At 38.2% G+C, this 13,742-nt stretch overlaps 1 protein-coding gene across 1 annotated transcript in view; it reads left to right on the top strand.

The window, feature by feature from the left end:
* Positions 1-3,642: 3,642 nt before the first annotated feature.
* The window catches only part of LOC127632731 (copine-5), a 179,940-nt gene continuing 169,840 nt past the window's right edge, over positions 3,643-13,742 (top strand). The window contains exon 1 of the mRNA XM_052111475.1: positions 3,643-3,931. Within this exon, the coding sequence (XP_051967435.1) occupies positions 3,822-3,931 (110 nt within the window). The 5' untranslated portion in view covers positions 3,643-3,821. The remainder of the gene's footprint in view (positions 3,932-13,742) is intronic.

Consider the following 13,742-nt stretch of genomic DNA (forward strand, 5'->3'; position numbering starts at 1 on the left):
TGCCAACTTGACTAACTTTGTTCACCCGTGCAAGTATAGTCTCTCTCGCTCTAGAGAGAGAACTAAACAGAAATATGTCACCACCAGTGGAGCTGGGAAAAGCAATATAATGATGGCACTTCCTGCAACCTTTCATCTGGTATTGAGGTAAAACATTACCTTCTTGCTGAGATAACATGCACAGACATGTTATCAAAGAGTGAAGTGCAAGTTCTTCTCTCAGCATCAGGAGGCCCCCAGAGACTGACCTTTACTCTCTAATGGAGTTTGAGAGTGAGCCAACAGCTGCCTGCAGGGCTGCGAGTATTAGCATCAAATACATGAAAGGAGACAGCCCAGAGTCCCCAGCTTCCAACACATGCTTGGATTAGTCGAGTGCACTGTGTTTGGCAGAGATTAGGCCCTAGGAAGGGACTTCTTTTGAAACAGCCCTCTACCGATTTTTATTTATGTTTTTATTTTTTGCCAGGGACTGGAAAAACACTGGTGGGAGAACAGAAAGATGCAAAAATTGCTCTGGCTTTTGGAGATGTAATTTATTCATGAGTGTTTGGCAGACGATTGCCAGCAGTTGATGGCCTTTTGAGCACCTGTGAGCTGTTATCACTGTTAGATTGTTATCTTAGTCTCCTATTTAAAAGATGGCAATACAATAGATATGATGTCATACAAATGCTGGCTTTGACACTGATCAGGATAGGAAGTGCATCCCTGGAACTTTTTGCACCCTTTTTAATCATCTTATCAAGACTTTGCTAGGGTCTTCATTTGGCCCTCACCCCTTCAATTCACAGCATTTAATTGCACTCAGAATAGCCTATTTCTGGTCCCTTAAACGCAATGTGGTTGAAACATAGTAATTAAAGCCCCCAAATCACGGTGATTGGTGCTGTTTGGCCGACATTATGGAAAACATTCTTTTTTTCCTCCCTTTGTCCTTAGTGGCAGCTTAGTCTTCCCATCTGCTGCGATTACTGGTCCCGGTTATCAGGCTAGAGATCCATATTTGAATCTCTGCTTCACTGTGTTACCACCGTAAAAACCAGCAGTACTGGTTTTGTTGGCAGTGGGTATTAGTTAGTCTTTGACAGGGGTGAGAGTTGAATCTCAATTCTCCTCATTGCTTTGGTGTTGAAGGCACCACATGAAGCTCAATTGGATGTAAAATTCGCTTTTCACTACATATTTTACATCTGGTGCACAAACAACCAGCCTCTCATCAGAAGCACATCTGCACGTCCTTGTTCACCCACATGCCCATCTGGATGCCCACTTGCTTTAACGTGGCCTTCAAAATCATGACTCACTTTAAAGAGGATAGGGAAAGGGAGGTTGGGAGTGGGGAATGTACTCTCTGTGCCAATGCTAGGCTGTTTCCATGCCCATTGATCTCCAAAGTGGTTCCTGCCTCTCCCCCAGGAGCTTAGACAATTCTACTTAAGTCGTCCAAGGAAAAAGGAATAAAAACCATTGCTTTTAATAGATTCCAATCCTGGAGTAGAGTGAGATGTGGCTGAAAGAAGCTATAAGGATCAGTGACTACACAGCAAATATAGAAGAACGGGACTTTGTGTGAATGTAATGTCAAAATCCTGAGAAAACAACTTTTCCTTCATAAAAAGGAAAGGACATATGAATTAAATATATATATTTTTACAATCCCAAATAAAAAGAAAGAGGTTTATCATTAATACTGGCCCTATTTTTATTTATTTATGTATTTTACAAAAGATTAGTCTAAAATACCAGGATACCATTTTATCAACAGTAAAAATGTTACACGCGCGCGCGTCTTTCCATAGACATAATGGTTTTTATACTGTACAAACTTTATATTCTATCCCCTAAACCTAACCCTACCCCTAAACCTAACCCTCACAGAAAATTTTCTGCATTTTTACATTTTCAAAAAACATAATTTAGTATGATTTATAAGCTGTTTTCCTCATGGGGACCGACAAAATGTCCCCACAAGGTCAAAAATTTCGGGTTTTACTATCCTTATGGGGACATTTGGTCCCCACAAAGTGATAAATACACGCTCTCACTCACTCACTCACTCACTCACTCACTCACTCACTCACTCACACACACACTCACACACACACACACACACACACACACACACACACACACACACACATCCTGTTCGCGCTTGGCTCTGTGGAGCTGTCCACACATGGTGGTGCTGAATTCAGTTACACTTCTACAATGCGAGTTCGGAGCTCTCCTGCCTAACTAAAAAAAGTATTATTATTATTAAAATCAAATTGCTTGTTTCATGTTCGTCGGACTAGTCATTCATGCTGAACGAATGAGATCGCATTTGACTACTGATTATATTTATCGCGTAGGTCTATTCTTTTCACTAAAGGAAAATAATCATAATATTCAGAGTTCAATACAAGTTAAGCTCAGTTAACAGCATTTGTCGGATGATGTTGATTTCCACAAATAAATAAATAAATAACAATAATAATACTGATTTCGACTTGTCCCTCATTTGTTTATTTATGTTCTAAAGCAAACATTGCGAAAAGTCACTTACAATAGAAGTGAATAGGACAATCCCTATAGGCCTACATTTAAACGTTTAAAAAGTAAACATGTTAACATGATATTGACTGACAACGAAACCCTGTAAACCCAGTATTGGACATGCAGTAACACTAAAATAATGTATGATGTTTACATCTTGTGGCCATACTTGTTTGAACCGGTGTGTATTTTAACGTTTATGGACTGGTCCCTTTCACTTTCGTTGTTGCTAACCTCAATAACAAACAAACAAACAAACAAACAATAGGCTACATGTGGAAAGCAACATTATGGCACAAATGCTGTTAAATGAACTTAACTTGTATTGAACCCAGAATATTAATTTGAAGCCAATTCCTTTTAATGTCACCTAAACGCAAAACAATATTACAGAACGAATAGTTCCGAATTCTAAACTCATAAATAAATAAATAAATAAAAAGGGCAAAATTGTGACCGCATATCAGCAGAATTCTATTTTTATGCACCAAATTGCTACTGTACGTTGCCAGGCAACCACACACACAGCCTACAACATTTAAACTAATGAAATATAACTTAGTGGAATAATTATTAGAGTTCTAAGAAAAAAATCACGAGACGTTTTTGATTGTGTTTAATAAAAATGATTAGGCTGTGAAAAATCATTGTGAATCTTATTTAAGCGTCAAAAAGGAAAAATAAAACATTTGCACATTGGTTATGCTACTAGGGAGACTATGCGTTACCTTGATATTACAATATTAAAGTGGTTTTATGATGAACAGCTTCTGCCCCTTGTAAAATAACTGTAACGCACGGACTCCAGATGCTTTAATATTCCACATTCAAATGTTACTTTTGGCACTTGCTGACCATATTAGTGACAGATTTTTGATTCAGCTCTTAGTTCAACCCCAACGCCAAAGCAAACAGCCTATATTTAGTGTAGTGAAGAGGGCTGTAGTACGCAGGGGCGTGTTATAGATAGTAGGGTAGAGGGTGGAGAGCGCTGAGTGCTCTTTAACGTGTGCACGTGTTGAACACTTGATGTACAGAAAAGATTCCTTTCTTTCTCTCGTGATGAACGGAAGCTGACCACCGCCTTGCAGTGTGATTCTTTACCACACTTTTAAGCGACTTTCCCCTGACTTTTCAGCCCAGTCAAGTTTCTTGAGTTGAGGTAACGGCTCTTTATCAATACCCTGGTCTTGTTAACTCCGGGTTGGTCCGAGCTGGACCGTGAAAGCGTCCTCGGGGCCAGGCTTCGCGAGCCGTGGAACTGCCGCGAGCCCCGCGCGCTCATGGAAGGAGACATCATGGACAAACTGGAGGACATGGCTTCGGTCTACGAGTTCGACCCGTTAACGGGCGACATCCCCGCTACCAAAGTGGAGATCACAGTTTCGTGCAGGTAAGATCGCTGTGCGGCGACTCGCGTCTGACCACATGCGCATCAGGAGGAACACAGATGAGTGTGTATCACAAAATGCTCCTTTCTTAACGTGCAATCACATTTCAGATATGTACAAATGGTGATGGGGCTGTTTTACGCAGAAAAGTTTTTCTTTGTGAATGGTACTCTAATGCATTAGAAATGTGAATGTGACAATTGTGCATGAAACCCGCAAACCATGTACTGAATAGCACTGAAAGACAACGGTATATCAATGCATTCGACAGTGATTGCGTAGATCCGTATTTTTTTTTCGTGTCACTAGTGAATTTTCTATGGAGAGCTGCATCTGGAAGTTTTGGATATGGGTGGGGATAGTTGCGTTTGCATGCAACCAAAGTGGAAAATGGTTAATGCTTGTTTTAAGTGTTAAAATGTCAAATAATGTCTTCCTTTAGTTCAGCCTAACATAATGATGACAAAATGCAAAAGAAATGCATATAAGCAAGTATCACCGACCCACTCAACTGATTTTTTTTTAACGCTGATGTTTACAAGATACGAGTGCATTGTTTTATTAGTAGGAATATGTGTAAGTGCGAGAGAGTTTAATGTGTTGAGAGGCTCGAAAATATTATGTGATAAATATATACAATATGTGGACTGCTCTTTTATTCATTTGTTATGCTGAGCTGAGGCTCACTCTAGGCTTAACAAACTCTATCTCTACATAGAAGAGAAGCTCCAAACCAAGGATCTGTCTGTATTGAGTGGATGCACATTGATTGTCTCTCCCTTGCCTATGCACACACTCTTTCTCATAACTAAAATGAATGCAAATTAGATGCATGGTGCAACATGGTTCAACTCCGACTTTTCTTTAAGTGTTGGCATATTCAATCCTAATCACATACAGTGCAGAGAACTAAATTTGATTTACAGTTTACTGATTTGTACAGCCACTAACCAAGTCCATTATTAAGAGACTGCTTATTTGTGCTAATCTCAACCTCCCCATTGCAAAAAGACTAAACGTATAACTCAAAGCTGAAAGATTAGAAACATGACTCCTTGCCCCAGCTCAATGCATTTAGACTCATATGCATATTCAAATGACGTGATGGATATAGGAGTCTTCATGTTTTGTTCTTGTAAAGACATTATGTAAAAATTAGGTATGAATTTCACTGTACAATGGTGATGATGAATTGCATACAAATGCAAAGGTATCTCTGTGAATAAGCACAATTATTTCATGTCAGGTTGATTTGTCTGGTGTAAAGTTACTTTCTGAGAGAGAGAGCACATTTGCATGGTGATTTATGGCAATCTGTACCTGTGTATCATTTATCCTATTTCTGTCTACCCCTGCATTTATTTCTAACATGCCATTAATAATTAGTGGACAATATTGATTTGCAGCATCCGAGGATATATTGCGATTCAAATACCAATGAAAAATAAGTGTAAAATCTATTGTCTGAAGTCCAATACTCATTTAATTTAAAAGACCTGACACATCTTTATAATAGCAGCATTTGTTATCTCTGAGCACCTATGTTAATGTTCTCCACAAACATAAGCCTTCTACCACTGGCGACATGCCTAATATAGCAATTGTGATGCAAATGCACACAATATTTTGTTTTTTAGGATTTACATATTTCAGCATTTGAACTGAGTAATATATTTTTTATATATATTTTAAGTTTTATTTGATTTTGTGAAAGATTACACAATTCAATTTGATGGAAATGTTTTATGAAATTTAAATGCATAAATCTTTATAAAAAGGCTTAAATATATCTTTGACTGATGTTTACTTGAGGAAACCCTTAGAAGTTACACAATATTATTGAAATCATATTAAATACATTTTACTCTGCTAACCGGACATGCCATTAATAGAGATTAATTCATCACACATTTGGATTGTTGGATGCAATAATGAATTGAACGTGACTTCAGGCAGTAGAGCAGAATGTAGGAATCAACACATTTCAGCCAGAGGAGTAGAGAGAGGAATAAAAGTCATTCCATTGGTTCCATGAAACAGGAGATTAATTTACCCTGGAGACATTAATTGACACTCCTGTCACATAGGGCATGGCTGAGAGCTGCTGTCATATGGTGACAAACAAAGGGATCGGCAGAATATACCTATAATGGATTTCACCAATTTGTATTCAAATGTCCAGCCAATACATTTCATTACAGCTGACTGGTCGTCTGATGGTTATGTGTTTGTAAGCTAAAGAGATGCCTTGTGGTTAGGAGCCTGGATCACATGGTCATCCTTCAAGTTAAGCTTTTTTATTATCATTGAGAAGTGCTCATTTTGTGCATATGCCATAATGATTTTGGACTTAAGATGTTGAGCATGAAATGGCAGTGGCTTCTTTCTCTGGAACACCAATCAAATGATTCCCTTGTGTACACCTGCCATGGCTGAACTAATTTCAATGCACATAGGAGCCTGTTACCAAATGCCAACCATTTCTGTTCATACAGCTTTCATACTTCATTAAGAATTGATTCAGTCACTTCTTTAAGTGTAAATATTAACGTTCTCCGTAATCTGAACCAATCACTCCTCCCCCATCCTTGTTTATATAACATTTCCAAATCTCTAATTGGTGCCTGTTTAGCACTAAGAGGTGTTTGGAGCTCATTTTCTTTACTATACATACAATATAGTTTTGAGATCTGAGCTTGCATGCTTGGTAGGTCTGGTTTATCTCTTTGTTTCTACCTACTGTAACTAGACATGTCCTGTTTATAATCGTAGCCCTTTAATAATTCAACAGCTTTGGGAAAAACCTGAAAGGGATGTGGCGCGAAGATTAATTAAACTTGTGTATTATGTTGATTTGTGTTTGTAGGGTTGCAGGGTTGAAATAAGGGGAAAGCTGTGATGTTTTTGTAAGGTGGGCTCTGGGGTGTAGTCCCTGTACTTTTTTCTTTTTTGATTCTCTTTATACGGACTCTGTAAACTGCAATTTTCAGATGCATTGCCGTTAAAATTTAATGAGACATCACATCTCAGATATTTACCACCAGAGACCATGCCAGGTTTTTTTTGCCCTTGCCATTCAAGAGATCCTCTCTGCTTCGATATTCTGTGTGCATTGTGGAAGGTGTGGTGTAAGATGATTGATGATTCCAACAGCCAATCACAATGCACATATTCCTTCGTGAAATGTCAGTGTGTACCTGGGGACAGATCTCTCGGACCCATTCTGCTCCTCATGTTCACTCTTCAAACCTCTCATATACAGTGATTCACCATTCTTTCCTGGCTTCTGGGGAAAATTGAAATTACGGTCTGTCTTTTCATGTAATTACTGTGAATTACCAGTTTGCTCATTAAAATCCCTGTCAAAACGCTAAGGCATCAAAAACCTGTCAGAGAAAAATCCTTGTAATGCATTTTCTCATGCTCAGGGTGTGTGAGATAAGGATGGGATTACTGTAGCTGGATAATGGGAAGCCAGATTACACCACACAGAGTTCAATACTTTTCAAGTGCTGTCAACAATGGGGATTTTGAAACACCTGTTTTATTAATCAGCAGCATTGCTGTCTGATCACAGAGATATGATGTGGGTGGGTAAATAATCTTAACCAACAACAAACAGCAGAAGTATTATGCAAGTGCCTCATTGGCCCTGTCCCAAATGCTGCACTTATGAGCACCTGCAGTCTCCGTGCCTTTGCTTGCATGGCTGTGGAGTCCATGACAGTGTAGGGTATCCCAGTCATCATTTTATGGTTCAAAAGGATGTTCAAGGATGCACCATTTGGGCCCTTGATGTGCTCGCTGGTGCAGTCTTCACAGTGGTCTACTACCCAACAGTTCATGACTGAGAATGCCATTTGGTACAAGGTCTTACTCTGTTCTAATTAATCTACTTAGTAATTAAGCTACTAATTAGTAATTTAGCAGATGCTTTATGCAACTGAACTTACTTATCACAAGGACAATGGGCCAGGCTGCTGCTCAAAAGAAACTGCAACTGATCGATTTTGTTACAATTTTGCATCTCACAGGACTTCATATTATGGAACAGACCCTGAAAGTTCTGCTATTTACTTCAAGGTCCCTTGAGACTTTCATGAACTCTGGCTTTTTTTCTGCTACATTAAATAGTCTCTCTGCAGGTTGGTATGCAGGGTGGTGGACAATGCTGTTCCGTGAGGCAGGTGGCATTGCTTGCGCTCCACTTCTCCTATTTGTAACCCCAAATATATTTTTCGATTTGTGCCGTCCTCTGCTAAATACTGAACCAAGTGGGCACCTTTCAAACTTTTAAGCCTCTAGAGAGAGAGAGATTTAGAAAAAAGATATAGATTTAAAAAGAGAGATTAATGGAATGGATAGAGAGTCTGAAGCAATAATACAAAGGGAGTCAGAGGGTGTCTTTGAGGTGAGCAATGTTGACCGCCTGCCCACATTCAACAGTCACTCTACTGAAAAAACATATTCAACAGACAATCTGCCATGAAGATGCTGTCCACTAAAGCACTGAGGTGGTAAACAAGGAAAAAAAAACACAATAATTGCACAAGCCAAGAAAGTGCAATAGATTACTTGAACCTCTTACAGGAATTTTGGTCAGTGGCAGATCGTTCCCAATAAGGATCACAGAAAGATTGGTGTTGAAGGCAGAAGTGGGGACAACCGTTGAAACCCCAGTGGAGAACTAGTACAACCTGACCTGTTGTGATCACAAGTAACATTGATTTTTCTAATCCTTAGAGGTCTGACCCATGTTCCTTGTATCCTAACATGTGCAGACACATGCCAGTTGTCAATCACGACTCAGCCTCTCTCAAATATTTGTTCAGTATGGCTGACTGGTGCTTTTTAATGGTTTTTCTGATAGATGTGCCAGAGAAGCCGTAAATAACTTCATCTAATTGTTCATTTTCTCGGTCATGGTTGCCATGCCGGCGGAGAGACTTGACTTTTTTCAGAAGAGCTCTCTAGTGAATCATTTTTAGTGAGTGTGTTCATGAGCCACTCAACTCTAATGATTGTTTTCTTACAGAAGTGATTGTAGAAACAATTCTCTGAGAATCTGTGTCAAGTCAGGTTCTAAATAATTTTGTTTTTGAGAAATTCCTGCTTTACTGTAGAGATGTGCTACAAACATTAATATTGCAAATTGGACTATCAGTTTGCAATAACTTGGCCCATCAAGCTAATAAAGAGCGATATTGGTGTCTTTGAACACATAATATGACCACATTGGCTTTTAACAAAAATTAAAAATGGCATTATTCAACATCAATATAATTATGTATTACAAAATGTTTTCACCATTCAGAAATAAATTTAACCTCACATGCGAGACCTGCTACAAGGTTATCAAATATTTGCAATTTAAAATTTTCTCTTAATGTTTTATTTAATCAGAATTCATGAATAATTTTGAATGGCCATCAGTGGGAATCATGAATTTTGGCATCAGAGAGTGTAGTTCTGCATCTACCAACAGGTGCTAACAGGTACCATTCCTGATCCCCTGGTTTTTGTCAGATTCTTAAGTAAATATTGTTGCTTTAGGGTACACAGGTATTTATGGGTGTACTGGGTTGCTAAAATGAGGACTTGCAGGAAAAAAAAATAGTTTTTAGACAGCTTGATCGCATGAAATTTACATATGCATTGTAACATTTTGGCAATTTTGCAATTACGTGCTTCATTACACGTTTGGCTGCAGTTTCCAAGTGAAATGTCCAGCGAGGGGTGCCAAAACAAAGTGAAATGAGGTTGTAATCAGACATGGGGTTTTTTAGGTAAATTTTAGATAGGTTTTAATAAGTAAAACATACCTCCCTAACCTAAAACTTTACCCTAAACCTAAACAATTGTGTCCAAAAAGATAAATGAGAGTTTAACAAAACAGACATCCTTACCCTTAACCAACACCTAATCCTAACTGATTGTGTTTTCAAATGCAAATTCGAAATGGAAAAAAAAAAAAAAAAGAAAAAACACATTTACTGAAGCAGCCATTTAATTTTGTGTCGCTTCTATGCCACTTTCACATTTGTGAGTCTTTGGCTGGAATCAAACTATGATCATTGAATCCAAAGTCCAACGGCCTATCAGGTGAGCTCCCAAGCAAGCTAACGATACTGGAATAATTGTTTATATGTAGGTGGGTCTGTAATACAGTCTGTAAAATGTTTCGTTTTTCAAATCATACGTTAAAGTAAAAGTGTTTTGGTATCATATCAAAGCGGGGGGTGAGTAATACGTTTTTATAAAGTCAGCCATTGTACTTACGGTTTGTTTGACAATAAATAAAACGCACAGTTGCTGTAGCCCCTCTAGTGTTCATTTCATCAGGGAACTGCAGTGAAACGTAGGAAGTGTAACGTAAAAGTCAGTTTGCTAAAATGTATATAGAGCAGTGGCGATTTCTCAGGGCCAGCAAAGCCATCTCTGCTGGACTAACATGCCTAGTAAATAAATATTTTTCATCCTTTAATTCTCAATCACCTTTTTGCCTATGGATTTTTAATCGCTTTCCACTCTTAATTAATCTACAAACAAATGGAGAAAAACAAAAAGATTATCCAGTCAGAATTTATTCCTTGATGCTTACAAGCAAAGCGTGACAACTGTTTCACAAATCGCATGTCCGAAGCCGAAGCAGCACGTGAGTTTGAGCTCCACCCCGTCAGACCTTCAGAATTTCAACAGAATCCCTCAACAGTGCAAATTAATGAACAACAAAAGTCAGATTGTCAGATTCATCAGCCAATCAGATTGATTTATTTGTTCTTGGTGGGTATGATCTTTAGGATTTGTCCCGGTCGAGGCCTTCTAGCTGGCCTTGAGTGATGCAATCACGCTTTAAGTGATGTACGTAATTCATGAGCAAAAAAGCACAAGACGCAAGATCAAGTTGGCTGTCACTGCTGGTATTGCCATTGAGAAAGAGATCCTTATGGATTTAAAAACGCAAGATGTTCTGCATTACCGTGTGATTCATTTATTAAACAGGAAAGGAGGGGCTGAGTTTCACTTCAAGTAAATTAGGCTGCTTAAGCATTCAGTGTCAGATCAAGTTATGAAAAGTAGTGCTGCATTCCATTCAACTAGGAAAGTCGGATTTTACAAATTCCTACTAGGAAAAGTGCAATGTAATGCATCTTGAAGTCAGAATTACAACTTGTAGGCTCATGCAGAAATTCTCAACTCCGATTTCACCAAGATGTAGGGGCATGATGTCACACAAACATGTCGACACTCAGGGAGATAAACAAAGTAAGTGATAAACATTCACTTTATTATGTAACATTGGTAAATTAGTTAGTTTACACATTACATGATATTAAATCTTGTAGAATCTCAGAATAACTGTGTACCCTGACGCAACAAAATGTATTGCAAGCAACATTTAAATCGCAAATATTATTCCAGGTATTATAGACCTCCTTGGTGGATTCATATGAAAAATTATGATTTTTGAATGTCTTTTCATGAGACATTTATTTAACAAAACAGTCATGCTGCAGTTAAAATTGGGCTTGCTTGAGCACTAAGTGTTGTTTCAAGTTCTGGCTTTCGTGCATGGACGTGTTTTTAAAATGTCAATTGGTATTACTAGTTGAACTAGTTCATTACTATGCTCAAAGGCATAGGTTGTCGTATTCATTTTGAAACTGTTTTCTTAATGGCATGAATCACACTGAAGGCCTAGACTTTAAATGCACGGCCCGCCACTGATATAGAGTAACGTTCATTCTAGGGGATCAGGTTGTTTGTTGATATGCCCAAGTTTGAAAGGTTTGTAAGATTTTTGTGTAATTTCTTTCGGTTATTTTGGCTTTTAATGTACTTAATAATGTAACGCTTCATCTGGCTTTTACTCATTTCAGAGACTCTTCCTTTGCTCTATCAGAAAAAGAATCTTTCTCCTGTTCTTCGTGGCTGAATTGACCAGATGACAACCTGTCACGTGGACCCATTTTTGAGCTGATAAACAGCCATAGCTGAGTGAGAGAACCATGAAACTGAACGGATTGCTGGCTGAAGTGGCAGAATTGGATGTGTGTGGGACAGTGGGACGCCCCAGTGCTTCCGTCTGTCGCAGCCACAGGCACACACTTAGGCATATACCTGGCTTAGAGGCGCTGGAGCATGGAAGGACCTGAATATGTATGAAGACTGGTTTAAGACCACCAGAGAGACATGTCCAGTCTAGAATTAAAGAGATAGTCTGATAATGAGTCTCAAACGTTACAATTGAATTATTGGTGGAAGAAAGGATCTTGACACCATAGGGTTTAAAATCAGTGATGTGGTTCAGCTAATTTAAACATATAAGCATTTTAGCTGAATGTAGTCTTGCTCTATAAGGAATTATATGGCAGAATTTAAATAATCCAGTAGTTCAGAGCACGTAATTTGAAAGCATGTCCATGGCACTGCAAAATACTATTCTTAATCTGTGTATTTGTCAGATTTTGTGCACTTGACTTATTATTATATGTTTATTTTATATAGCACCTTTCTTCTAACTCAAGGTCGCTTTACAGGATGAGAGTAAACAAAAAAACACAAAAGAAAGTGTCAGAGAAGCAAATGTCAAAGAGATATGTTTTGAGATCATGTATGGAGGTGTGATCATGGAGAGTCTGAGGGATAGAGTTCCAAATCAAAGGGGCAAGTGTGCAAAAAGCCCTACCACCTAGTGAGGCCAGCTTGCAATGTGGAATGAATAATAGGCCCAAATCAGATGACCTGAGTGAGCATAGTGGGGTTTAGCAGCGTACAAGGTCAGTGATGTATGATGGGGCAAGACCGTGTAAAGCTTTGAATGTTGTAAGGACAAATTTATATTGGCTACGATAAGAGACTGGTAGCCAGAGTAGCCTACAAAGTATGGGAGTGATTTGAGAGAATTTATTTGACTAGGTGAGAATGCTAGCTGCTGAATTCTGAATGAATTGTAGTTTGTTTATTGTTTTAGTCGGGAGGCCAGAAAAGAGGGCATTACAATAGTCAAGTCTAGAATTAATAAAGGCATGAACAAGAATTTCTGCAATTTTGTTGCTAAGAATGGAGCGTAGATGATAAAACGCAGTTTTTCTGAGAGAAGAGATGTGAGCATGGAAAGAGAGTGTGAGGTCAATGATATTGCCATGATTATGAACAATAGCAGAAGGTCTGACCAAGGCACCCTTAATATTGACCAACTGATCAGGGAGATGTGATAAAACACTTGGAGACCCAAATATCAGTACGTCAGTTTTATCAGTGTTGAGTTTTAGAAAGTTACTGATCATCTATGAGTTGATGTCTTTAATACATTCTGAGAGGGAACATGTGGGAATGGGGCAGTGTGCTTAATAGTTGAGTGTATAATAATGTGCTTAAGTTGAGTGTCATCAGCATAGCAGTGAAAGTTGAGGCCATGATGGCGAATAATGTGACCTAGAGAGAAAGCATATAGGTGATGAATAGCAAAGGACCAAGTACAGAACCCTGGGGGACACCTTGAGAAACAGGAACAGAATTTATTTTTGATATATCCTTACAAATAGAAATGTAGTGTGTCTTATGCATTATCAAGATGAATTTGAGTGAAGTTTATACTTTCAAAAAGTGAAAAAAAATCAATGGAACAAGACCAAATACATGTACATTTTAGATTTTTTTTTTTTAAACAAGCCTCAAAAACTTTTCAAAGCAATTATACTTTTTCAGAATAGGATTTTGGAAGAGTATGTGATTATATGTCATATTATCATGATATAGATATAATAATAAATATTGCAATATTCCCTGTCAAAAATATCTTAAGTATTT

This window comes from Xyrauchen texanus, chromosome 39, assembly GCF_025860055.1.
Source record: "Xyrauchen texanus isolate HMW12.3.18 chromosome 39, RBS_HiC_50CHRs, whole genome shotgun sequence".
NCBI lineage: Eukaryota > Metazoa > Chordata > Actinopteri > Cypriniformes > Catostomidae > Xyrauchen > Xyrauchen texanus.